Source organism: Scatophagus argus, chromosome 4 (genome assembly GCF_020382885.2).
Source record: "Scatophagus argus isolate fScaArg1 chromosome 4, fScaArg1.pri, whole genome shotgun sequence".
Taxonomy (NCBI): Eukaryota; Metazoa; Chordata; class Actinopteri; family Scatophagidae; genus Scatophagus; species Scatophagus argus.
The window spans coordinates 16,762,016-16,789,379 of record NC_058496.1 but is presented as its reverse complement, the minus strand read 5'-3'; the positions used below and the strand labels follow the sequence as shown (position 1 = coordinate 16,789,379).

At 39.2% G+C, this 27,364-nt stretch overlaps 2 protein-coding genes across 4 annotated transcripts; both read left to right on the top strand.

Moving 5' to 3' along the window:
• The first annotated feature begins 174 nt into the window (after positions 1–174).
• On the top strand, positions 175–8,474 carry nipsnap1 (nipsnap homolog 1 (C. elegans)). The gene is made up of 10 exons (XM_046385528.1): positions 175–375; positions 2,047–2,174; positions 2,832–2,877; positions 3,345–3,439; positions 3,844–3,914; positions 4,143–4,283; positions 5,679–5,710; positions 5,854–5,948; positions 6,695–6,778; positions 7,709–8,474. The coding sequence occupies exons 1-10, from the start codon at positions 299–301 to the stop codon at positions 7,771–7,773; spliced, it is 834 nt and encodes a 277-aa protein (XP_046241484.1). The 5' UTR covers positions 175–298; the 3' UTR covers positions 7,774–8,474.
• Positions 8,475–10,669: 2,195 nt separating this feature from the next.
• On the top strand, positions 10,670–27,042 carry castor1 (cytosolic arginine sensor for mTORC1 subunit 1). 3 transcript variants are annotated; one of them, XM_046385526.1, is made up of 11 exons: positions 10,670–10,995; positions 15,764–15,834; positions 16,357–16,366; positions 17,164–17,247; positions 19,074–19,267; positions 19,771–19,906; positions 22,148–22,271; positions 22,563–22,679; positions 23,071–23,153; positions 23,608–23,702; positions 25,931–27,042. In XM_046385526.1, the coding sequence occupies exons 2-11, from the start codon at positions 15,817–15,819 to the stop codon at positions 26,000–26,002; spliced, it is 933 nt and encodes a 310-aa protein (XP_046241482.1). In that variant the 5' UTR covers positions 10,670–10,995; positions 15,764–15,816; the 3' UTR covers positions 26,003–27,042. The 3 variants fall into 3 exon arrangements, with proteins under 3 accessions (XP_046241482.1, XP_046241480.1, XP_046241481.1); XM_046385524.1 differs by lacking the exon at positions 16,357–16,366; XM_046385525.1 differs by lacking the exons at positions 16,357–16,366; positions 17,164–17,247 and having other exon boundaries at positions 10,672–10,995.
• Positions 27,043–27,364: the final 322 nt, after the last annotated feature.

Below are 27,364 nucleotides of genomic sequence, written 5' to 3'. Positions count from 1 at the left end.
AAAGGATAATATATACACAATAAGCTAATATTTACTGAGATAATTTATAAGTAAAGGATCTTAATACGACTTTCAGTGAAGTTTCTCACCATCAAAAGGCATTCAATTAATCAGGTCTGATTGATTGTGCGTATCGATCACTGCGTACTGCGTCACAGTCGCGTGTTTTTAAATAGCCGGCGGCTGTGCAGTTGGCGGCTAATTGCTTAGCCGTCTAAACATCACAGATAAAGGGGTAAACATTAACTCGACTCGTGTGTTTGCTTGTCGGAAGAACTTTCTTACTTTCCAGGGGAACATGGCGACGACTAGTTCTGTGTGGTCTAAAGGACATATGTTGTACAGGTATTCTGTGAATCTGCGCCAGGTTACCAGGTAACGACGTGGGGTTTTTTTTTAATGTAACCTTAGCCAGGTGAGCACACACTAAACGGCCTCTGTCACGTTATGGAACTGTGATGACGAGCTAACGGTACATTTTGACATGCCCTTTGACTAAACTCGTGAAAAGTTGTTATCAGCTAGCGTTACTAACGTAAACTAAAGCGTAATTGGACAATCTTTGCTGTGTGTCTTAAACATTATATTAGCTGACGTAACATTAAACCACACTTTAATCACTTCAATCACTCAGCGATCGTTTTGTTTTTGCCATTGTTAACCGGGTGACTTCACTCAAGTTTAATAAGTTATGTTGACTAAATGCTTAGGTGAAATAATGTGTTCGTGCAATACAGTACGTGCTATTGTTACTTCTAGGGTTATTATTTGCAAAAACAGCCAGGCGGATTTCCACACCCGCTTTAATCATTTGCTGGACTTCTGCACTTTGTCCTGTAAAGCTACAATAAATGTAACCAAGACTTGTTGACAACTTATCTGTATCTCCACACAGTGAATTCCTCTGTGGCTGGCTGTATTTAAAAACAAGTTATTGGCTTGAACACTGCTTTGTTGTTTTTGAAAGAGAGCCATGGGAAATTCATTTCTAATTATAGTTCCCAATTAAAGTCAGTGGCCCATAAGGTTATTAAAAGAGAGTCTCACTGACCTTGAAAGTTTGTGGATTTTAGAATAATGGCAAAAAAAAACCTAGAAAGTGTTTGTGAATTAACAAATGGCCTTGAAAGTGCTGTGTGTAAGTAAACATGTACACAATATAGTTCCCTAATCCTTAAAGTGACCATATATCAGTTATTCTCTTTGGGCAGGTTTTTGATTCAGCACTTCACATCCTGTGAAAAAAATCCTGAAATGGTGGTTAATGTTGATTTAAGCAGCTTTAAAATGGTTTCAGAATTGTGACAAAATTCTGAGTGTATAAAAACAATGAAAGTCATTAAAATGTCCTTGGGTTTGATGTCCAGCTGAGTGTGGGAGCTCGGTTTAACTTGCATATGAATAGACATATTTTGTGGAGTGGAAGTGAAGCAGCTCACAATTTTCATTGCCGAATAGTCAATCTTTGCTTTCAATTTTTACTTTTTATGTCTTAACATGAAAGAGTGCTTTTCATTTGTTCTAGTTTCACCCTCGTGTTTTGAAAAGACAAGCTATATGTAATGTACGTAAGAGCTGATAATATTCTTGGTTAGTTGTCATTTTTGAGCCATAAATAGTTCAGTTTTAATTTATTGTGGTAGTATTGCTAACTGGAACTAGTTCGTCTTTGCTTCAATGCCACTGGGTTTCTCTGGGTTATTATTTAGGCTGTCTGACTTCGAGGGACAGTTATTCACATTCAAATACTGTTTGGGCAGTGTTAGATTGTGACAGTAGTTGAATGATAATCTCCATTTATCCACTCCAGATTGGGTAAACAAAAGTTTTATCCTGAAGACATAAAATGTGGCATTCAGCCCACTCACTCATACAGAATGCATCTTTTTCATATCAAAGAATATTAGCACGACTATCTTTTAGCCTGTATGTCACAAACATCTCCATGTTCCTTTTAAGTTTGTCTTTTCTGTACCAATAACTTCTTCGTTGTATGTTGTTGCATTGAGCCTTTGTGAAACTTTGTTTCATCTTGTTTCTGTGTAGGAGGTTTTCAGAGAGCAGCGACAAAGGCTGGTTCCGTTCCTTATTTGTGCACAAAGTCGATGCCAGAAAAGATGCCCACTCCAACCTGCTCTCAAAGAAAGAGACCAGCAACCTTTATAAAATTCAATGTAGGCATGAGGTCTTTCACTTACTCACAACAGGATTATTTTGTTTAAGCGAGGGGGTTGCCAAGGGCCAAACACAAGTGAACTTGATACAGTTACATTATATTATGATAATGAATTGGATTCTGTTTTGAGTCACAGCAGTCTGTTATCCATTTCTCTCTGCAGAAAACAGCTAAATAAATCATCCTAATTCAATGCTGTCCACGCTGGCCTCAATGACCTCAGACAAAACTGAAAATAACATGAGACAAGAGCAGGACTGCCCTGTTGCATGTCATTTATTACCATACGTATGCAACATACAGGCAGCAACGAGTTATTCTGTGATAGTGTGATGTATCAAGTCTGTAAAGTTATGTAAGGGTTGCCAATCAATTACTCAGATTTTTCTTTGAGTCTGTGCTGATAACTGTGTCTGTCTCTTGTAGAAAACTCTATCATCCTCTCTGGGCTTTGATCTTTTTTTATGGCATATGTTTCACCATGTACGGATTTCATTTTGAACACTCTTATCAGCCGTGGTCTATAACCTATTGAAGGCGAATCTGTTTTGTATAAGTTTCTGTTGAATTGGAGTGTGAAATTACTTTGTTGAAGAATTTGATTTTTGCTTGTATTAAAAGAAAATAAGAAAACCCACCCATTTCTTTCTTTCAGTTCACAACGTCAAACCGGAGTGCCTGGAAGCATACAACAGTCTAGAGTGAGTGTGTTCTCTGCTTTGAAACACTCCTTGCATTAACTCCACCAGTCAAGCTATGTTTTCAATCTTTTGCTTGTTTTATTGGGTTTTTGTCAACAGTATATTAAAAGCTTAGATTTATAGAACATATTTGTGTAAAATCTGGTAGATATATTAGGTAAACTGTGCTTTGAGTGAATGAGCAGCTAATTTGATTTTTTTTTTTTTTTGATCATACAAATGAGATTTTCCCTTTTTCATAGGATGGACTTTAGTGCCACAGTATTCTTGCAGGATCATAAGAGTAATTTACTGTAAAATTGAAGTAATATAATTAATGTCTTTTTGGGTGTAACAACAATTTGTATCGTAGACTTCATTCATACCCCTGTAGATGATCATTACTGTGAAAAGTCAGTGCATTATAACTGTAGGCACATTGGTAACAGCATTTGAAAAGGCTGTGTTTTCTTCGATGCTGGTATTAGGGCTGAGGTGCAAAACAGGCTCCATCAGGACCAAGACTTCCCATGTGAGGTGGTTGGAAGCTGGAATACCTGGTATGGAGACCAGGACCAAGCTGGTAAGCAAGCAGTCCAACAGTGAACAGAAACCATCATGAAAAGATAATGAAAATTGTCACCTCTTATTGATCACGGTCAATGATTGCAGCAAGGACTGAATTTATTTTTCAGTTTCAAGGCCTCATGGATGACACCACTTGCTTTGAGTGGCTGCAGTTTGGCTCTAATTGTTTAGCAGAGCTTCACAGAAAATGCACAGAAACACACAGACACTATCAGATGACTCACTGTCAACACCTTTCCTTCTACATATAATTTACAGTGTAGCGTGTCCATGAAGAGCATTCAGCGACAGTAAAAAGAAGTGTTCACATGATGATGGAGGTGGTCTATCTGCTGGTTGTGTGGGTGGCATTACTCGCCACATGGTGCTACAGAGACATCTGCTGTTCTGTTTTTGCAGTGCATCTATGGCGATACAGAGGAGGCTACCCAGCCTTGACTGAATGCCTGGAGAAGCTGAACAGTAACAAGGTTAACTGGAAATTCTCTTTTTCTCTCTCTCTCTTTTTGGTATACAGAGTAAGAATGCATTGCAGAGATATCATAGAGAAAGCTGACGTTTAAAGGTTAAAGCAATGCCAATATTATCTTGACTTTGCAGAATTTTAGTTCTCACGTGAGCCGAAGAAAAGTCCTGATATCACATATATCTTGATATGTTCCTGTTTTCATTAAAATAACATTTTTCTCTTTCTTCAGGAGTATGTAGAGTTTCGGAAAGAGAGGGCAAAAATGTTGATTTCAAGGAAAAATCAGCTCCTCCTGGAGTTCAGTTTCTGGAATGAACCGTTGCCCAGACCAGGACCCAACATCTATGAAATGCGCAGCTATCACCTCAAGGTATCCACATTTATTACACTAATTAAACTTGCATGACATATGGTTATTTTAATATCACTCCATAGATAATCCGGTCCATGGGACTACAACATTACAGTTGCAACCAAAATTATTCAGCCCTGATGAGTGTGTATGCCATGTCACAATTATTAAACCGCTTCCTTGCTAATTTATTTATTTATTTATTTATTTTAAACCAATTAACCTTTCAGGAACTGTGATTCGGATATAAATCTGAAATATAAAGATGTCCAAGACACCTCAAGTTCCAAGAGAAATGTCTGGCAGTGTTGAACACACGTTTAAAAATTCAACATTAAAAACTCTGTGTGCGTGGAATTAAAAACAAAGCTTGTTCTAGGGGAGCTGCAAAGCCCCGCAGTATTTCCAGTGACTTGCAGGAGGAGCTGGTGAAGACAGGAACAAAAATATCTCTCAAAAACACTCAATAGGCGAGGACATGACCAAAAGAACACAAAGTCAACTTGAAGAAAAAAATGGATAGGCCTGTAAAGATCTAGGAGTCTGTTTAATATTTTTTTCTTTTTTACCATAATGCTTATTGGAGGTAGAAAAGGTCCAAGGATGCTATACAAAATATTAAGTCTGGGGCTGAATAATTTTGCTCATGGGCCCTGTTTTTTGAAGAAAATTTTATTTATGTGTACTACTACTTGTAACCTCAACACTGAATTCTCAAAAATCATTCAAATATGTATTGTAACTTTTACTGATGGGTTGAGGTCTTAGTGATGTCATTAATTTTTATCCCTATGTTAGAATGTCTTGCACATTAAGGGAGTTGAATCATTTTGATTGCAACTGTTTGTGATGTAAGATTTTTTTTTAATCATACAGCAGTCTTTACTCCCACTGACTGTGGGAACCATACTGAATGCATTCAGGAGCCAGTCTTAATAATACTGGCATGAAGCGGTAGGAGGCACCTTTTCCTTAAAACAGACTGGATTCTTGGATAGCCAATAGGTTGTTGAACTATTTTCACGTCTTGCCCATTCGTCTATTTTTCCTGTCTGAAAGCTTCATGTGGGATTCACACTTATTCATAGCTGATGCATTGCATTGGTGAGTGAGCTGTCCACAAAAGATAAGATTGTATCTAAAAAAAAGTGCTTTGAAACACAGCTCTGTATGATAAAATCAGTGTCCTGTATGTGTGCTCTTTGGGCCCACAGAGTTTGTTGATCTGTAAAATAGAGAAAGCTATGAATGTGCCGTAAAACAGGTTTGTTCATGCCGGTTTGCATCATAGCACCTTGTGTGATTAGGCTGTGTGTGCAAATGTAAAAGAGCTGTTTTGTGTGAGGTGCGTTATAATCTCAATGTCATATCTTTTAAAACTGTTAATATTTTACCTCCTCACATGTGTTTCAGCCAGGAACTATGATTGAATGGGGAAACCACTGGTAAGGCTCAACAAGCTAAATTACTTATTAGCTTAAAAAATGGCTTAAAATTAGCTTAAAATGGATGTCTGTTTCCTAAGCACAAAGTGTTCCAGATATTCAGGTGGTCAGTGCACCTCTGAAAATAACATGTCTTACAACAGGGCAAGGGCAATCAAATACAGACAGGAAAACAACGAAGCAGTGGGCGGGTTCTTCTCACAGATTGGCGATTTGTATGTTGTTCATCATTTGTGGGGTGAGTATGCAGCATGTTCATCACCTCAGACATGTTGATTCATTGTTTATGTGTTAGGGCAAGCTCTCAAAAGAAATGATAGAGCTCTGAATCTGTACAAACAGATGGGACATGAGTTAAACCCTGTGGGAATTGATATAACTAGATGAAGTAGTTCTAAACCAGGCCTGTTATTATTTAGCAATGTGCAGCCATGCACGTCTCTGACCTGTATGTTGTAATCAAGCCAACACTGTGAGTGTCTCCTTTTTATTTGGAGAATATCACAAGGTGTCTTAATCCTTTACCTACCACAGAAAGGTGTGAATGTTGACATGTTACAGGAGTGGCAGAATGACTGGCCCCGTGCGTAAATGATACAAAATATACATGTAATATCCCCATGATAGTGAGACAGCTATATAAAGCCTTGCCTGTTCATAAATGTGGATGGGTAACATCAAATATAAATGAATTTGTGGAACTTTGAGGGTTCAGTTAGCTTATAGCTATTTCGCTCTGTGGCTCATCAAATGGAAACAGACAGACGTTGTATGTTTGTTTGCCTCCTGAGGTTTAACCCAAGCAATTTGAATAGTTCTACTCCCATAGTGACTCTGAAAATGTTTTTTACAGCTAAAACTATTTTGGCTGAAATTAAGTTCTTAAGAATATGAATGTTAAATATTTATATTTATATTTTAATATTAAGAGTGAGATACATTTATTAATGCTTAACAGAAAATGTGGTTTGGCTATTTCCTAAGCTTATGAAAGCCTCCAGTCCCGAGAGGAGACCAGAAACTCTGCCTGGCTGAAGGAGGGATGGGATGCAAATGTGTATTATACAGGTAGGAGAGATGCAAAATCTACTATTTAACAAAGCGTGATAAGTGCCGCATAAGATGACAACAACAAGCAAATATCAACATAGTATACAGTACAGTATTTTCTAGTTTAGTGGTGCAAGCAGGGGTGGGTTTTGTCTCAAATCTGTTGCCTTTTTTTATAAAATCATTGATTGAAGACTGAGGTATTCCTTCATGGGATGCAATACGAACTGTTGTTTAAAAATGACATAGATTGGATGACAGATAAGAGCTATTCTGTACTTTACAGCAGTACATAAGGACAAGAGAGAGAGAGAGAGAGAGAGAGAGTTAAGAGTTCAGACAAGATAAAATTTACTTGACTGTCACTCCCTGTGAATTGTACTGAGCATAGTGAGAGATCAGTGCAGATTCTCCTCAGGAACTGTTGAGAAGAGAGCCCACAGGCGGATGCTGAAGTTGTGGCAGGAGCAAACAAACAAACAAAAAAAATTAGCAAGTGCAAGTCTTGTAGCAGCAAGAGCAAAGTGAACAGGTAAGCACAGAGTTATGTACAATACAAGTTGGTGTGTTAGGGAGGAGTGTTCTTGACTAAACCCGTGGTGTTGCAGTGCCATATGGGCTTGGCTCTACTGATAGCACAGTCATTTTCACAGTATTTGTTCTTTCACAGTTATAGCTAGACAGATGTTTCAGCATCATAAAAGTTTATATGTGCGACTGTAACACATGGTAAGCTGAATGAAAACAGTACACATGATGTGATGGTATTCTAATAAGTACACACTGTGTGAAATAAAAGTAGATATCCTGCTTCACTTTTGAGTCACACTGTAATGGCGTACACTTACAACTTGAGAGGATATACTTTCTATTTATCTGTATGCATCCAAGTCCACAGTCTAGGTTATTGTCAAACTCTTTAATATGTTTCTCCTTTTCTGTCTTCAGTACCTTTGATCAGAAGCATGGAGTCTAGAATAATGATTCCCACCAAGAGTTCACCTTTACAGTAAAAAAATAACCTAAAAAGCAAAAAAGACTGAAACTGGGACCTTCTCTTCGACTATAGTTTATTCATCTACTGCCAGAGCAACATGTCGATTCTTTTTTTTTTTTTTTTTTTTTTTTTTTTTAAACTGCTGGATGATATGTGTTACTTTCAAATATAGAAACAAAACAAAGATTTTCTGATTCTGTATTTGCATACCGAATAGCTGGTCATGACAAGCAATGATGCAGTGTGTTTATGTGCATGTATTCTCAGAGTTCTGAAAGAGAGAATTACAAACTGGCAAAATGACAAATTATATGCGTTATATTAATTGCATGTATTTTACACTGTAGATTGAAAATTACATGATTGTGTCGAGGTAGGTGTGGTATTATTCCTGATTTTTTGTTTTGTTTTGTTTTTTTACAGTGAATTAATAACTATGTAGTAGTTTTCACAATGAAGGGACAGTCTCTGTCTGTCTTTTTATGATTGTACTTTTATTACTGGATATGAATCACCCTCAATGAAATCACACTGAGCCTCTCAAGTGTGACTGTTAAATGCATATTTGACCAAATAAAACCCACCCTACTACCTCATTTGTCAAAATATCTGATCATCAGTTTCCTGATTAAAATGTATGGTAAAGTGTTAGGAGCCTACAAGGAGCATGACTGTGAAGGGGTCATTAATTTCAAAATAAAGGTTGACTAACACACAGCAGTATTGTCATTATGATGCTCAGAACCAAGGTTGTGAATAAAAAAGAGGAAAGTTTAGTCTGGAAGTTCTAGTCAGTCATGTGTTTGGATATATGAACGCTAAATATAAATATATTTAAAGCTAAATTATATTAACTAAGCTAACCTGAGCTGTTCTGGTGGGTAAAAAGGTGGTAAACTATCCTTGTGATTGCAATTCATCTTTTTAAACTATTTGGAGATCATCAGTCTAAATGGCAAGAGTCTGGTGTCGTCACAAGATTCTTATAAGAAAAATTAATTTGATATGGAAATCTTCAATGCGCAGAGCATGTTTTGTGTTTCCAGAAGAAGAAGGAACAATTATCACTGAAAAGACATGGGAGTGACTGAGGAAGTGTTTGGAAAGTGCCTCGCAATTTCAGGTCTGTCAAAGAAAAGAATATTGCCCTTAAATCAAGGTACACAACATCATCTGTTCCTCTCTATTCCGATGTATTGGATGTCGTTGAATGGGGTTGAAGTTGGGGTTCTTTGCAGGCCAGTCAAGTTCTTCCACAATACACTCATCAGTCAGACGATTTCCTTGTGCACCTTGCATTGTGTTGAAGCGGTAAATGGCCTTCCCTATGCTGTAGTCACAAAGTTGGAGGCCCATAAAGTGTATGAAACAATGGCATCTGACCCTGCAAGGGTTCAGAGGACGATGAAGATAGGACATAAAAATAACGCTGTGCATGTTGCCTCTAAAATGTCAAATGTCCTTTTAAGATTTCCTTTACAATTAAGGGTCTAACAACTCAAACCATGAAATGCACTATGGACAAAAGTATTGGGACACCTGACCATTACACCAACAGGGGCTTTAATGACATTGTATTCTGAATGCACAGACAGCTTTGCATTTACAACAGCTTCCCCTCTTCTGTAAAGGCTTTCCAGAAGATTTCTGAGTGTTTCCATGGGAGTTTTTGCCCATTCATGCAGTAGAGCGTTTGTGAGGTCGGGCACTGATGTTGGATTAAAAGGCCTGCCTCACAATCTCCGTTCCAGTTCATCCCTAAGGTGTTTGATGGAGTTGAGGTCAGGATTCTGTGCAGGTCAGTCAGGTCCTTCCACACCAAACCCATCCAACCATGTCTTTATGGACTTTGCTTTGTGCACTGGAACACAGTCATGCTGAAATAGAAAAAGGATCTTCCCCAAACTGTTGCCACAAAGTTGAATGCATAGCATTGTCCAAAATGTCTTGTTATGCTGAAGCATTAAGATTTCCCTTCACTGGAAGTAAGGGGCCCAGTCCAACCCCTGAAAAACAGCCCCATACCATTATCCCTCCTCCACCAGACTTTACAATGGGGAACAATGCAGTCAGGCAGATAACTTTCTCCTGGCATCTGCCAAACACAGACTTGCCCATCAGACTGCCGAACAGAGAAGCATGATTAGTCACTCCACTGAACACGGTTCCACCACTCATGAGTCTAGTGGCAGCATGCTTTACACCACTCTGTTGGACTCTTGGCATTGCACTTGGTGATCTGAGGCTTGCACGCAGCTGCCCGGCAATGGAAACAGATTCCACTAAGCTCCAGTTGTACAGTTTTTTTAATTGATAATGCCTGATATTAATATGGAATCAGCAGAGTGTTGACAACTTTTACGCACCATGCACCTCAGCACTTGGTAACACCGCTCTGTGACTTTTGTGTGGTGTTCCAGTTCGTGGCTGAGTTGCTGCTGTTCCTAAATGGTTCCACTTTCCAACAATGCCTCTTACAGTTGACCGTGGAATATCTAGCTAGGATGAACTCTCACAAAGTGATTTATTGAAGAGGTGGCATCCTATCACAGTACCATGCTTGAATTTACAGAGCTCACCAGTGTTTGTAAACAAAGACTGCATGGGTCTTTAATTTATGGGTGCTTTAATTTATACACCTGTGGCAATGGGTCTGACTGAAACACCTGAATTCAATAATAAAGGGATGTGTCCCAATACTTTTATCCATATAGTGTACATCTTGAGACCAAAGTGATCCAAATGTTCATTTATTAACACATGGACAAAGGTGTCCATAATCCATAACAAAACTCGAGTCTCTGCTCGCACCCTCACACCTGACCACTCTCCGTACATGTGCGCGACATTTAAAATAAATGCCTGTACCTTTAAGAGGAGGGGGCGTGTCCTTTGTGGGGCTGTCCCTTTATTTGAATATACAGTAGTTCAGCTGGGCTGGAATCGGATTGCGTCGGATGTTTTTCGTCCTGTGAGCAAAACACAGCGGGACGCGGTGCTTGTGTTCGTCGGTCATGCTCATCATCCAGGCCTGTGTTTAACATTTGAATGATATCGCAGCTAGCGAGGCGTTTTCTCCGCCGCATGCACACACAGAAAGGACTGCACTGCTCGCAACCGACAGTATGGACTTGCACATATTGGACCACAGGCTACGGGTCACCAGCATATCCAAGAATGGGCTGGTGAATTTCACACACCCACTGATTAAACTGATTTTTTTGCGGAACAGGACCAGGTAAGAAGACTCGTTGATCGGGGTCAGATGTTTGTTGTGAGCCTGGTAATCCAGTACGAATATTTGAGAACCTACAGCGCCTCTTCATTCACTGAGTGGCCGAACCAATATTGGGCTGTTTGTCTGTACATGTCCTGCTCTGCTGCCATCCATGAATGACATACTGCTGTGCATGTAGCTGTAGGCAGTTTCATCAGCTTATGACAGACGATTAACATTTGGAAAACTGCATATCTGGTATATGATATAATTTAGGAAGTTTTTCTTGGTAATTTGCGTTACGTTCTTGATCTGCGAAGTTTAGTCAACACACTGCATTCTCACATTATAAAATGTAAAAAATGCATACATGAATATCTTTAACGTCCCTGCTGCCCCTAGAGATTATAAGACCTGCACTGATCAAGCAGCTGAAAAAGCATGCAGTGCCCTTCCACTGTATTTTACTGACACCTTGTATCTCCAGCACAAACTTGACCCTTGACCTCCTTTTACCCAGATCCAACATTCAGTTTGCAAGCTGTCCAGATCTCATGTTGCCATTAGTTTTCAGTTAATCCCTGGATTTCCTCTCATTGTTATATAATTGTTTATCGCTTTGGTTGCCCCACATATGCATAGCTAGAAGAGGAGTTCAGCATCTGTCTTTAAGCTGCCTGTGGTGTAGGCCAGGCTGTGGCTCAGCTACTGCTCTCGTGTTAAGCTGCAGAGGAGCTGTAAGCAAACGTCAGGGAAGATTTTCATCCTTTGTTTGCCTCTGTGCCCTGTGAGTTCTGAAGTATAGATATTACCTTGTCTTTTAGGTCCATTGTAAGCATCTTATGAGTATCAGCAACGGAATAGCCCTTTAAAAAAATGAGTTCGCAGGACAGCATTATTAACCTACACATGCGTGCATAGATTATGATCCTGCAAAACACTTGTTTCTTGTCAAGTAGAATAGAGAAATGAGATTTCAGATTTGTGCGTTTTTCTGTCGAGCACAAACACACTGCACACTCATTTGTCACAGAGTATTGGGCCATACAGCAGGTTTTAACCTGTCCATGCCAGACACACTGTGTCATGATGAACTCCACCATCATGTAAACAACTCAACTGTATAAGGTAAAAAAAAAAAAACAAGTCACTGTGAATAATACACAGATGTACTTGCTACTGATTGCATCAGTATTTATAAGGTGCAGCCCAACAGGTTTGTGATGAGTAATTTTGAATGACCAAGAACTGATTTACTCAGTCAGTATTTTGTTTTATTTCAAAAGTGTGAGCCTATATTTTCATCTGAACAGACCCTTTGAAACATTCAGTGTCTGTAAAGTAACAAAGTAGGCTGTGCCCAGAATGATCCAGAAAACACATGCAGGCTACACTTCCTTGGATTTGCAGGCTGGTCTGATTTTCACTGTTTTGTTGTGCAGGCTTTGGCATTATGTCATCATACTGTGGTGTGGATGTATTTTGCCTTGTTTTTCCTGTTCTTTTTCTGCAGCAGTCTTTTTTTTTTATCATTGTTTTTCTTTTTATTCTTTGGTCAAGGTATAGACAATTCAGACTGGGGAGTGGTGGAGAAGATCGAGTTGATGGCAAGTAAAAACAAAATGTGGAGCAAAAACAAGCCTGATTGCCACGGTTGATTTTAGTCATCTCCCTCTTTCAGGCCCCTGCTATTCATTAGAGCATTAGAGAAAAACTCCCAGAGAATGCACACAAAGTGATTTGAAAGCGGTCCTGAGCAGAATTTTAAGGAGGTAATCACTTCTAGGAGCCAGACTTGTCCCATATTGTAAGAAGTTATTTTCCTTCAACATCATCCAGCACACCTGAGGCTTTAAAATGCCTGTGGTGCAGAGGATGACAGAAAGGTTGCCTTGTTTAGAAATTAAAACCCTTATTTGACGAAGCACAGCATGCTTGCTATCTTCACAATAGGCCAGCCTATTGTGAAGGCCCACTAACTTTATAGTTATTGAGAGTTTATCAAGTGAAAAAGAAAAAAATACCCTCAAAAGTGAGGACTGTGTGTGTGTGTGCGTGCCGTCACAAACTGTCAGCATAATAGGATGTGAATGAAGCCTTGCATGATGAGTGACAAAATATGAACCACAGACTATGCTGTTAGTTTGTAGTCCTATATTGTCCCTAGTTGTTTTGTTTTGGGTGTGGTAATAATCAAAGCTCAGTATATGAGTCTTACTGTACTGTGGGTGAAGCCCTGCAGGCTCCACACAGTCCTCCTTTCTTCTGCTTGGCGGCTCACTAACGAGAGCTTGGGTTGGAACAATGCCTTAGCTGAGCCAGAAACCCAGTGGGGAGTTTTCCACTTGTCTGCTTCAGTGATGGTTGGGGCTCTCATTCCTCTTGTTTACACAGGACTAACACCCACCGCCCACCCCCTAAATAGTAACAACAAGCAGGGATTTATAGAAAAAAGCCCCCACTGTCCTGAAAAGAGGAGCTTGTGAGAATGCTGTGTGCTGGTTCGTCCACTCGCTCAGGGGCTGAGATAGCTTTAGGCGAGCTCCTCACAGTCGACAACATCGCTTTGCTCCACTCTTATCATATTTCCTCAGCTGCAGCATCAGTTGCAGAAACCACACCACCAACAACCCTCACTTCATCACAGCTGCTACCACCCGTTGCTTTGTGCTGCTGGATCAAAGTCCAGACTCTTGTGTGCTTGGTTTTCATCTTCCCCACTTGGCCGCTCCCTGGTTACCTGTTGCTTCCTTGACTCTTTGTTTTTTTTTTCCCATGTCCTCCTTTTCATGTTACTTTGTGCCTTAGTAGAACAAGTTTTGTTAAAACTAAACATGCCTCTGAAGCTGCCAGTATGTATCTGCAGAAGCACTTGTTGAATGGCCACACCTACCAACGTCAAAACTTGGGGGGGTGGATCGATATCAGGAAGAGAAAAACAACAAATCTTTATGTCAAAGTTTAGAGTAAACATTGATGGAATATACAGTAACTAAGTACAGCTTACTCAAGTACCTTACTTAAGTACAGTTTTGAGGTACTTGCACGATACCTGAGCAATTCCAGTTTCTGCAATAATTTAGTTGCTAGTTATTTTGCTATTATTAATACAACATGTAAATGTTATTATATATATAATTTGATGAATGCAGAATATTGGATCTGATAATCGGCCAGGCTGATGATCAGTGTATCCCTGTGTAAGTTCTCTAAGTTCTGAACACAGCAGTGTCTGTCACTTTTCACATGAACTGGCAAGTGCAACAGTATCTTCCAAGAGAGTATGTCTGAAGACATGCACCGTTCCCCATATTCATATGATATTGTGTCTCCTACTTATCTGTGACAGCCGGCTTTCACTCCGCCTTTGAGTGTGGCCGTGTGAAAAAAACACATTTGATTTATACTGCGGTCATACAACACATCATGCAACACATTTGCTTCTTCTGGGCTTTGTTGATGTGTGGATGTGGAGACAAGGGTAGATGAAGATGTACTGTAAAGGCAGTTTGCTTTGCTGTGGTTTGACATTAGGTGAGTTCTACAAAGTGACACATTTCACTTATTGTAGTCGACTGAGTGATAAGGAGCATTGCATAGTGATTGTAAAAACAATGTGAGGCAAATGGATTTCCAGAATGCTTGTCAGTATACTGTAATGAAGCTTAAGTGAGGCATCTTATCTATACTTCACAAACAGGAAACCAAACAAGTACACTTGTCACATGGATTTGACAGCTGGATTTGCCTCGAGTTGATTAACAACATGCTGCCAGTGTGTTGTGGAGGTTTGGCTGCCTTGCAGGTGTGATATTAGAGCATTCGTTGTCTTGTACGCAAGCACTCCACATGTGGTACAGCTCTAAACTTGATCATTCTTTCGTGCAGGATAGATGCTTGGCATGCACCAGCTGCAGGCGACTGTGAGCTGGGGAAGGTGAAGGGTCAACAGGAAATGAGGGGGTATTATAACACAATGGGCTGGCTCAGCTCACTAGCACAGCCTGTGGTTAGTGTTACAGTTTTCCCTCTCCGTGTCTCTGTTGGGTGATTGTCCCGTCTCATGGCAGGGATTATTTTTTGCTGAGTCAGGAGTTTGACGGTCTCACTCAGGCCTCAGCTGTAATAGCGTCTGCTGACTGATAAGCAGAGGAAGAGGAAGGTGTATCTCCAGTGAGACATTTTAAGAAAACAGGAATATGTAGTGCTTCCTTTTTCAGGGATTCAGAGAAAACAAAGAGCAGTCATCCATGCATAAAAATTAAAATTAAAAAAAGTACTAACTAAAGATTTCTGAAGGGCAGAGGCTTTCATTTTGCCACCATGAGCACACAGTTGGTATTTTGTATTTGATATCTTCTTTCATTCATCTTTCTGTATGTTCAAAGCTTTAATTCCGTCCTTTGTTGCTACTGAAGGGTACTTTTTTTGTTGTTTTTAAAGCTGCACTTTGCTTCTTTGAACGTCTTCAGACAATCATGTCTGATTTTCACAGCAGAAAATCCTGTGAATTCTAAAGCTCATCTCATTTGGGGAGGCGTTGCTGGTTCTATCCTCTCTTTTCACAGCAGTTGCTGTTGCTTTGTCCTTTCTTGAAACCAGTGAAGTATGGAGAATCCCACTTATTTCATACCTGGTAACTGAATCTCTGAACCTTTTGTTGGTTTCAGATGAATAACTGTTCTCTCACTCCCTTTCTCCACCTCTCTCTTCTTATCTCCTGCATTTCATCTTTTCTCAATTTCCAAATACATGCCTGTCTCCATTTGTGTTCTCTCTCTTGTTTCAGATGTAAGTTTTTCAGTCTGACGGAGACACCTGAGAACTACACAGTCGTCCTTGATGAGGAAGGATTCAAAGGTATAACATCCTTGTGCACACATATCTTTCACCAGCCAGGCGTTTGTCCTCCCACACTCTCACTGCTCTCATGCCGGTTGTACTCTATGTAGTGGTACCATGAAGTAGTTTTTGGTAGCTTAAGTACAAGAAATTAATGTACCTTGGCTTAACATTTTGTACTAAAAATGGTGAAAATGATGAAAGATGTACGCAGAATGTCAGCTAAACAATGATTTATAGAAGCTACTGCCAAGTTCAAAACTGGAAACTTAAAGGGGAACGACGTCGGTTTTACACCTAAAGATCGCTTTGCTGGTTGTGAGAGGCTTGAGGCTGCAGAGGAGCTTTAAGTCCACATATTGACTTGTATTGTAGGATGTTGTTTTAGAGCTAGAGCTTATTTGTCACTTTCTGCATGTATTTGCCACCAACCATAAAACATAGTTAGCTTGTAACCAGTACGTAGTCTTGAATAAGGCCACAGCATTTGTTGTTTTACCGGTCAAATTTTGCTTCCTTCCTTCTTTGTTCCCTTCGCAGATCTCAGGAGGTAGGATGGGTGTATACGGCCATACAGTCTAGGAAAATAATGTTGCACACGTCTATGCAAGAAGAAGTCTTGTCAGCCTTAATGAAGCAGAGAACTGAACTCCCCTCAGAAATCAGCTTCAGCTTTTGTGTTTCTTCACTGTTAAAAAGTGTCAAATTTCTTGTTAACACTGTCCAAAGAGAACCGGAGTCAGCATTATTGCCTCTCTCGTCCCTTTGTTGTAAAGCATCCCACGCAGAGAATGTCGGCGGATATGAGAATTTATCTGTGTGTAGTTCAGCTGTTGCTTCTATTCGCTGCTTCCGACATAAAAAGGTCAAGTGCACCTTTACAGAAAAACTGTTTTCCCTCTTTGTTATCAAGTACAAATGTCAGCAATTCTTTGCTTTCTTTCCTTTTCCTTTTTTAAAATTTTCGAACTGAATATTGTCAAGCTGTCAGACAATTTAAGTAATTTTTTAAACTTTTTAATACATCACTTTGGGCTTTTGGTCGGCTGTGATTGGTATCTGTCTTTAATTTTAGATATGTTTTTATGCACTGAACAACCATTGATCTTTAAATAAAAATAACAGGTAGACTCACAAACTAAAATAAAATTTAAAAAAAAGTTTGTTGTGCCTGTAGACTGTACCCTTCTGTCTGACTACACTCATGAGGCACCGTCAATAGTATAGTAACTGTCAGCCCGACATTTTTGTCACAGATGTAGTTGTAAAAGGCATATGTCTCCTCTGGGTGCTCTGTTTCTCCCTCTGTCTCCTTTGCTCTCCTTCTAACTGAATGCCTATTTTAAGAGGTGAAAGCTGATGTAGTGAAGCCACAAGGGGCCCTCTGTGACAAATTATGCCAACCAGAACAGAACACTGGCTCTTTTGAAGGTTAGTAAAGAAAAAGAAACAGGAGTATTCACTGCAGGAGGCAAACATCATTTCTTAATGTTTTATTTAGCTTAACAGTAAAAAAAAAAAAAGCCTCCTTTTTCTAAGACTTTAAATGAAGATGCACGTCAAACATACAACAGAAGGTTTTCTCAGTGTTTAGAAGTTCTTCGCTCTGTTGTACAAGTCAAGCAGTGTATGAAGAGTGAGAAAGCTAATGTTTCACCAAAGGTTGGGGTGCACATCACCCTGGGTGTTCACCCCAGTATCTCTTTCTCTCAGCTTCTTGTTTACTTCCTGGAGAGACACCTGTTTCCCATGTAGCTTCCTGCTTTCACTTGAGTCTTGTTTTATGACGAAGAGTGAAATATCCTGCTTTTCTATTTCGGCTTAAGGGACTCGGGTTGTTACAGCTACGTATAGTGGAACACCCTGTTGAACTCTGACCCTTCCTTAACACCTGCAAGGAGCTGCATGTCTGAGCGCATTAATGCATTAGTATCAGGTCACACTGTGGTCAAGTAGCTATGTTGTGCTGGTGTAGGTGCTGTTGGACTCTTAAGTTTTACCTGAGTCACTGTGTGGTTTAAATATTAGGGGCTTTATCGGGCTCCGTGGTAAAGGAAGAGGTGGGGGAGAGGAAGTGTGTATGCGTTATACTGAGCAGCAAAGAAGAGGAAGTCTTTACTTTATGCTGCCTCATATTTCACAAAAATTGGTGATGATTTGTGAACGACTTCATTAAAAAGGGGCTTATACTTTAAAGTTACCAAATCACTATTACAATTACTGTAAAATGTTTTAAGTTCCATAAAGATTTTATACAGTATGTCTGTCATATTCTCTGTATACCGTGACTGTTGTTCCTCTTAACTGGTGCATTTTGGAATGGTTTAGCAGTGTTTTCATTTTAACAAAGGTAAAACTGTAGTTCTGGTGCTGCTAATTTGACAGAATACTCATATATAATGTAAAACTGACACTAGCAATTGTTGCATTGCATTGGTCATTCATTAGTCCTTGTTACTTAATCTTAATAATCAAATAATGATTAATAATCAAACATCTATTGTTTTCCTATTTTTATAGAGGTTGAACCGGTTTGTTTTTTTTTAAAGCAAACTGAAACCATTTCTTTCGTTCTTTCTTTGTGAAGTAATGAAGCAGGAGTAAATCTACCCAGCAACCATTGGTTCAGTCATTTGAATTTCATCTTTGTTTTTGCATTTCCATGAAGGTTTAGGGACTTGCAAGAGACAGTTTACAAAAAAAAAAAAAAAAAAAAAAAATCAAAATTGGCTGAGCAAAGACTGACATATCCTGACTTTTTCAATCCCTGCTATGGGAGAAGATCAAAAAAACACTGCATCCTACATTCCCCACAGTGGAATCCAGTGGCATATTTCATCTGACCTTTCTCGGACCTGTTGAAGTCCCTCAACTTTCAAACTGAATGACTCCAGTTCAGTTTATGATGCACATGTTCTGACATACTTTGGACAGCCCCCCCTCCCCAGAGTCGCAGGGGACATTATAAAGCTCTTGTTGCAGGTTAAGTTGTACCCCTTATCAGTAAAGTGACATCTATGTGTAAAAGATGGGGTGCAGTGTCCCTTTTAAAATGGCATCAACAACATCTAAATGATGATGTTTTAATTTAAGTTAGGACCTGCTGCACATTTGAGTGTAGTTTGAAACAGGAACAGTAAGAGACACAAGCAAATTAGCAAATCACTACTAACCGGGCATGTTTACTACAATGCATAAGATTTAAGACATGCTTACTGTATGTATGCCGACTGATTTTAACTCTTGACCTTTCTTAGAGCTCCAGCCCTCAGAGCATCTCAACGTAGAGGGCTCAATCTGGCTGCCGCTCAATGTGGTCTCTAATGGCAACGCCTCCAGCAGCTCACAAGCTGTTGGCGTGACCAAGATCGCCAAGTCGGTCATTGCCCCTCTGGCCCAGCAGCACGTTTCCGTCTTCATGCTTTCCACGTATCAGACCGACTTTATCCTGGTGAGTCCCGTCTACATGAATCTTTTATTTCCCCCACTCCAGTCTAATCAGTGCTAACAAGATTCTTATTAAAATGAAAGAGACACGCTGAGCTGTTCACTGTTGTATAATTTAGAGAAGTCTTGAGAATTTTTTCAAATTTTCTAAATGTATGAATACTTCAAACCTCCAGTCCTGTTGAAATCTGTCAGACAAAAGAAGCCACAGTGTCTGCAATGTGTCTCCTTACCATCTTTGTAGCTAAAGAAGAGAAGTTGATGTGTTACTTGTGAAAATGTTGAGTGGGCAGAAATAGATAACACCTTAAAAGACATTTGCGTCAGCAAGTATATTAATGGTCGACACGGGGATGAACTGAAATTTTCCTTTGAAGTTTGTCAGTGACATGCCATGAATTTCCTCAAATGAACAAATTGTAGGCTTTATATACTTAAACAGAATGTTTACGGAGGAGTTCGCTCTAAAACCGTCGATTTTTTGTGTTCCACACCTGTGCTGTGTAGGTGAGAGAGAAAGACCTGTCTGTAGTCATCAGGACTTTGGAGGAGGAGTTCAATATCTACAAAGAGGTGGGAGGAGAGTCTGTTCCCATGCACTGTCAGGAGGTCTCCAACGGCCTCCAAAAGAGCAGCAGAGAAGGTAGAGGTCATAGTCCTATTTAATGTGAATTCACTTGATCAAGCTTGTCTCAGAGGGATGAAGTTAGGATCCTCTAGCACCATCTTGAGGTTCTTTGTGCAAAGTGTAAAGACTCGTGCTTAGGCATCTCGAGGAGATTGAATTGAATGCAGCTGGATTTGGTTGTATGATGTTTATATGTTTATATAGCCAAGTCCAGCTGCGTTCAGTTCAGTCTCCTTGAGATAGTTATGACCTGGACAAATGAGAATATCCACTGACATACTTAGCTATGTGACTGAACCATGCATCATTATTTTTCGCTGTGATTGAAGGAGTAACTCAAGTACAAGTGTTCTTTTGTGGCTAAAATATTATGCAGAAGTAAGTGAATTTTTAAACAAAAACTAAGAAGACCAGTTTAAAACACTGTTGAGAAACTGGTCTCACACAGATGATGAAATATCTGTGCACTGCACTGTAAATCCTCTGGCAGTTTTAGATGGTGGTGTTGTGACTGAGACCGTGTATGAGTCACTTTTGTGTAGAAGTCGCTCTGGCTCCCTGCCTACGAAAGTCAGCATAATGTTTCTGTAACTCCACAAATGTCAAATTTGAATGTAAGGTAGTCACATTAATGTAAATGTGTAGTTCAAACCTGCACATGCTGTAAATGCCATCTTAAATATGGAGCGGCTGCATGTCTGCCACTAATCACATTGTCCAGGCATACACCAAACATCAATTTCCTATATGACAATCAATATCCCATATCATACATGAAGCTAGAAAAGCAAAACCCTCTACACAGTAAAGGGATAAATGTGTATGCACTCTTGATAGGATGGAGGGAAATATGACTACGGTTACTTAATATGTATCCATTGTTGTATTTGTTAGGAACATTTAGGATTATCTATTGATACTGTTATATTTATCTCTACAGAAAGTTTTGGGGGTACATGCTTGTCATTTCATATGGGGTCACTGTCACAAACCATATGCCTGGTGAAGGTTTACTTTGCAATTAAATAAATTATGCAAGTCAGACAGCGTGCACCAGTTTGCATGCAAACTTTGGCCTACTTGTCCCTCTCCTACGCATCTGGCTGATGCAGTAGGTGTGCAGCTTATTCTTGTCATGCTCTGAGACCGGTGAATAACACTAACCACTGTCTAGATACAGACACTTGACATAAAGCAAAGAGTCAACCTGATCAGACCTGATAGCTGTATTTATAACAAGAGGAACTTGCTGTTTAAGGATACCTGTTGTGCTTAACAAAGGCGCGCTTGTCTTAAACAAACATTACGGTATATTTCATTTTATAATGAAACAATGCAAACAGACTGGATCTGCACTAGCTTTCAAACACAAAAGAACATTTGAACTGCACTGAATTGCTGTGTCCTTAACAGGAAGTTATTTTTATATCACCGCAAAGTGCAGGACATGCTGTACTATGAGGGCAGAACAAAAATGTGTCCACCCTCTAACAATTTTTAATATCTTTTCATCTAAATCTAAAATGTTGCATTGTGTCAACATCAAAAAAAAAAAAAAAGTTTGTTTTTAACTTGACACGTTCGTTAGACTGGTTTGGAAACTTTTCACTCATCGGCTATACTGTTAGATTTGCAGAATGCATTTTGCAAGTTGTAGGCACAGCAGTGACCTGATTGTTGCTCTAATTTTACTACTTTCATCTGCAAGAGTGAAGGAGAAGATAAAAATAAAGTTAAGAAAATTGCAGGCATTAATAGAGGCTTCTCATCTTTTGCAAGTGCTACGTATCGGACCGTTCTGGGCCTCCGCATCATGCATTAAGCAAGGAATAATACCTAATGAGCTTGCTTATAATATGGTCACTTACCAAAATAAAAATAAAAAAAATAAATAAATAAGACCATTCATTTATATTTTTCTGCATTGTGCGGTCAAAATCAAAAACAATCTGAAATAGTGAGTTGAATAGCGAATGTGATGTGAGGTAATCACATATATGATAACCTACAAAGTATCAGTAAGTTCAGAGAGGCAGTGTGGGCTGCTTGCAGGTTATGTGTTTGTGTGTTGTGGGAATAGGAGGACGTTCACCTGCACTAAATGTATGAATTTTAAAATGACAATGCATTTTTAACGATGTCTCAAAATGTTACATTTTTCTGTTTTATTGAATAGAATAATATGAGAAAGATCTATTCTGAAGAACATCCACAGTACCTCTGATGTAGATTTTAATACTGTCCATACTCTTCCAGCCATCCAGCCTACTGTTCACCCGGTGCTGATCCCCCAGAACCAGTTCTGTGTCATGTCTCTGGATCCGGACACACTGCCATCCATCGCCACAACACTCATTGACGTCCTCTTTTACTCTAACAGGTGAGATTCCTCACACCACTGCAATACCTCTGTAAAACACAAGGTGGCAGCACATGATGCAAACTGCACAAGTTTTACATAGAACATGGCAGACAGGCCACACAGATAATTATTTTCACATCAGTTTAATATGCCCTGACATGATTTGAGACACCTTGTTCTTTGATCTTGACAATATTTTTATTTTGTGACATGTATTATCAGTATATAACAAATTGCCTCTTTTAAATCAATGCTGCTGACGACTTTTGCCTCTCTAATGTCTCACCCAACGTGTCTCCTCTTGTCTAGTCCCAAAGGGGACGCACAGTCATCTCCCAGCCAGGACTTGAACTGTATCAAGTTCTTCTCATTCTCCCTCATTGATGGCTACATCTCACTGGTGATGGACACTGAGGCTCAGAGACAGTAAGGGTTCATAATTCCTTATACTGACCCAGTCTGCTGGAATGGCACAAACAAATAACCAACATCCAGCAGTTTTCATTGCATGAATTCTGCACTTTCAGCAAAAAGTGAGCTTCTTTGGTTCAGGTAGTAAAGGTAGTTAAGGCTTTCTGCGGTCCTGATGTTTTTTTGACAGTTTTAATTCAGGATTTTTAATAGCTGTTTGCTGTACTTCTCTTAAGTTGCTCTTTTTTGTCATTGCTTTGTGGGTGTTGTGGTTTTGCAGTCTGTTTTTGCAGGCTTTTTTTCGGGCGATTGCTAAAAGAGTGTTTTTCCAAATCCAACTCTGTACTGGTCTTGTGTATGCTCTACGTTGCTCTGTAAAAACCGATGCTCAACCTTTTTGCTCTAGGTTTCCTGCTGATCTTCTCTTCACCAGCTCCTCTGGAGAGCTGTGGAGAATGGTTCGTATAGGGGGACAACCGCTGGGCTTTGGTAAGGCCATTCCCTTTTAAACAGAGCACATCATTTGTATGACGGTCCCAGAAAGGTGTCCACAGAATAGACTTTATACAAAATGACAACAACTGGAGATCCATAAGATTGTTTTATAATTTCATCTGGTTAGATATTTAGATATTTACAATTACTTTTCTCTTTTTTTTTTTTCCCTTGGAAAGGAATTTAGTTGAATCTAGTTTTATACATTAAGGATCTACTTTATATAGTTTTTGCATAGTTTTACATTGTGATTCACTTCCTTTGCACCTTATTGCTGTCTTTATGCTGCTGTGACAACACAAATTTCCCCACTGTGGGACACGTAAAGGAAATTCTTATTCTCTCCAAAATGGGTTAATAACACCTGTTAATGATTGTGAAACTAATTTCAGTGTCCTCCATACTCTCTCTCTCTCTCTCTTTCTCCTTCTCCATCTCCATTTTTCAGATGAGTGTGGTATAGTTGCCCAGATATCTCAGCCCCTGGCTGACAGCGACATCTCTGCCTATTATATAAGCACCTTCAGCTTTGACCATGCTCTGGTGAGTCCCCCATCTGCACAGTATTAATCAGGCTACCACTGCTGCTGTCAAAACTATGAGCTCAGTAAATTTGTGACTCAAATAATGATTATTTTTAGCTCAGAAGATTAAAGATTTCAGGTTTTGTTTCTTGTGGGAGATGTAAACAAATAAAGACCAAGCATATGATACAATAAACAACATTCCTGTGAAGTTTAATCATAATGAATGAATAAGGCAGGTGATTCTAAATCAGTTTTGGGGTGTACTACTGATCTAAACATGCCTATAAATTTGTAATATGTAAGTTCGTACAATGAATCTGATCATTTTTCATTTATCCTATAAATTAGATTTGCATTTATTCATCACTGAATATGAAATGACTGCATCGTAATATTTTGACACTTTTAAACGCATAAACACTTTGAACATCAATTGACTCTTTGCTTAAAACATGTCTGTATGGAGTCTGAATTTTACCAAACAAATTCAGAAAGACATACGTTTGACTTTGATGTCCACACTCAGTGACAGTGTTGAGAACTTTTAATGCACAGCCTAAAATCTTTTTCAGTGAGAAACAATAAACTGCCTTGTTATAGATCTGTGGTTTCCTGATCTCAGCACTGATTTTTGTTTTCCCATGTACCAAACAGTTGTTGTGTTGAATGCAACAACGTTTGTCTGCCAGCTTAGTCAGCAGTTTCTGTCATCTTTATTATCTTGTAACTTACCAAGAAAAGTTTATCTGGATCATTTTTTTTGCCATTACCCAGAAACTTATCGCAGGGTGTCTGCACCGAGCAAACAAGCCAAACCAAATTTCCCTACTACATAAATGTAATGAATGCATTATCAAGAAACATCCCTCCACTATCAATTAAGAATGATGAGTTCCATCATCTCTTCAGATGAAAAATCTTGAATCATGTATGACTGTTTTTGGGTTTCTGTATATTGGTTTCACCGAGACTTGTGGGTTAGTGTGATGGGTTTTCTAAGATCAAACTTGTTCAGATATGGTTTAATAGTATTAACTACAAAACCTTTTGATGCACCAGTGTTGCATTATGTTATACTTCTTTTATTGCCACATCAATGAACATCCTGCGTCTTTCTGCTTTCCCCTTATCTTTGTATCACAATGAAACATATTCATACAACCTGAGATAGTTATGCCTTCAAAGATGCTTGGGCTGTGTAATTGGCCTTGTCTCTAAATGCTAACCAAAGCTGAGAGAAAAGGACGAACAAAGGTTAACCTAGTAATGACAGTTAATTCACTTTCATTTGTGTGCTATGTAGGCTGATGTGTCATTGAGCGTAACATAACCATAAATAAAGTGTCTAAGTCATGGGTCATAGCACTTTGTCACTGGCATGTATTTCTATAATTATCTAAACCCTGCAAGCCTGAGAGGAATTGGTGTTAACCACAGGTTTGCCTAATAATAGCAAATTCCATTGATTACAAAATAAATTAGACAACCTGTGACATCACTCTGTGTGTGTGTGTGTGTGTTGTATATGATTAACAAAAAAAGTAACTGCAGGAACAATCTTCACATCTGAAAATCTGTGTTTTACAAATCCTCAGCTCTGTAGCCGGTGATGATGGATAATATCAGTTTGTTTTTCGGCCTGTTAAGTTATTAGTGTGTGGGCTTGTGATTGACCCTCTTTCCATAAACCTTAATTTGTTGGAAAAATCACCTCAGCCAAATCTCTTAAAGAGAAAAAATGAAAAGGACGTAAGTCATTTAGAAAGCAGTCGAGTGAATAGTAGCAATAATAGAAATAATTGGGGACATAGTTGTGTCGCTGGAGCATGTGAAAGAACATGTGCATATGAGATGATGGGAGGTCACTCTCTAGCTCATATTTAAGTGAATTAGTCAGAATCATTCATCTTGAATAATATCAAGGGGAATTTCCAGATAATGTCAGTGAATTCCATAGAAATTACTGCATTTTGGTGACACAGAATGAAATTATGTTTATTTTAACAGTGAGATTTTGGCACTTGGAAATCAGTATTCTGTTAGGTGAAGTCTGTGAGTCTGAAGAATTTTTGAAACAATAATAAAAGCAATGATCTGATTTTACTACTTTGCTTATGTAAAGGTCAGATGTTTTTGTTTTAGAAAGTGATAGTGTGTCACTGTTGGTGTTTACAGCTTATTCTGTTGCCCTGAAGTGGCCAAAAAACTCAACTAAAACGGCTTTATCTTTTCTCTACTCTGTAGGTCCCAGAGGAGGACATAGTGAGCGTGACAGACATGCTGCAGCATCAGAGGAAAGAACCAGCCACTAGTTGAGTTCTGAAGCTTTGTCTGAGCTGGATGACCCAGGTTCAGTATGCCACTCCTCACCCCAGCTCCAGTGGCCAGGGGGGGGCAGGCCAGCAGAAAAAGAAGGCTAACCCTGTGCCTAGATTAGCACTGCATCGCCAGCAGTATTAACTATGAAGAACTTGCCATGACCACCAGAAGCGCTCTCCACAGTGTGCATGCACTGTTTGGTCTGTGAGGCCTCCAGTCTTACCTGTCTAAGGCAGCAAGCACTGAGTCCCAGGGGGCCCACAGGCTCTCACATCCACATCAAAATGCACCACTTAAAACATTCACACTTTCAGACATACATACACACACACAGATTTGCACATTGAAATTCACAAGCACAAAGACAGATGAACATGTATGATAGACTGTTTTTCCCCTCTAATACAGGACTAATAATAATAATAATTTTGCTGCATACAGCGGAACACACTCACATTTCACCAGTGCTATAGACACACAGCGTAGTCTTCCAGGAATGTTAATGTCATAATGTGTCTAAACAGCAGGGAGGTTTTTTGTTTTGTTTGGGTTTTTTTTTTTGTTGTTTTTATTTTTTCAAATCAAAGGCCATTAACAAGAATTGCAGTTTTAGCTTTTTGTGTAACTGAAAGCGTGAATTTTGAAATGCAAGGGTGTTAATAATTTTCATGCAAAAGTAAACTCTGAATTTCAACTTTTTGACAGCAGAGCTCATTTGTCTTGGTTTGAGAAGAATGTGCCAGTAGTTCTTACATATTAAAACTACTACAATGCTGTCAAGCAGGCAGGCAGGCAGAATGCTTGGTCAGCGTTTTTGTTTTCTTTGTTTGTTTTTAAGAGGTCAGAATTTCTTAACCATAGTATTATCCAAGGTCAATAACACTATGTCTTATTTTTGTTATTTGCACATTAAACTTTTAATTTAGCTAATATCACTGAAATATTTTCTTTGGTACAACTACATTTTGTACAAGTTGAAGTAAAAATATTCTGTAAACATTTGTGCTGCTTCATTCAATAAAGGTGATTGATGGGCACTCTTTGTTGACTTCTTGGCATGAACCATTCTGAAGGGCATAAATGTAGGCTCATGGTGTTAAAGCTGTATGTGTGTGTGTGTGTGTGTGTTCCCTGTCGAGTGTCGTTCGTCCCATAAGGCCACCTAAGGGTGGAGTGTAACAATAGCAGAACTGCATGTTCTAATAAATATTGACTACCTCATGACAGTGTTCACTCATGAGTCAAGTATGTCAATTTAGGACAATGAGGTTATTTATGGTTTTAACAGGAATGGAACAAGTGAGGTGATTGTAATAACTTACTTTCTGAGAACTTCCTTGTGGTGCAATCGGCCTGTCC

Excerpts from the sequence above, each read along its gene's own strand:
- nipsnap1 (XM_046385528.1), top strand. The coding sequence starts at position 299 with ATGGCGACGACTAGTTCTGTGTGGTCTAAAGGACATATGTTGTACAGG. Across the intron at positions 376-2,046 it reads AATCTGCGCCAGGTTACCAG|GAGGTTTTCAGAGAGCAGCG; the intron begins GTAACGACGTGG and ends GTTTCTGTGTAG. Across the intron at positions 2,878-3,344 it reads GAAGCATACAACAGTCTAGA|GGCTGAGGTGCAAAACAGGC; the intron begins GTGAGTGTGTTC and ends TGCTGGTATTAG.
- castor1 (XM_046385524.1), top strand. The coding sequence starts at position 10,883 with ATGGACTTGCACATATTGGACCACAGGCTACGGGTCACCAGCATATCC. Across the intron at positions 10,996-15,763 it reads TTTTTGCGGAACAGGACCAG|ATGTAAGTTTTTCAGTCTGA; the intron begins GTAAGAAGACTC and ends CTCTTGTTTCAG. Across the intron at positions 15,835-17,163 it reads TGATGAGGAAGGATTCAAAG|AGGTGAAAGCTGATGTAGTG; the intron begins GTATAACATCCT and ends GCCTATTTTAAG.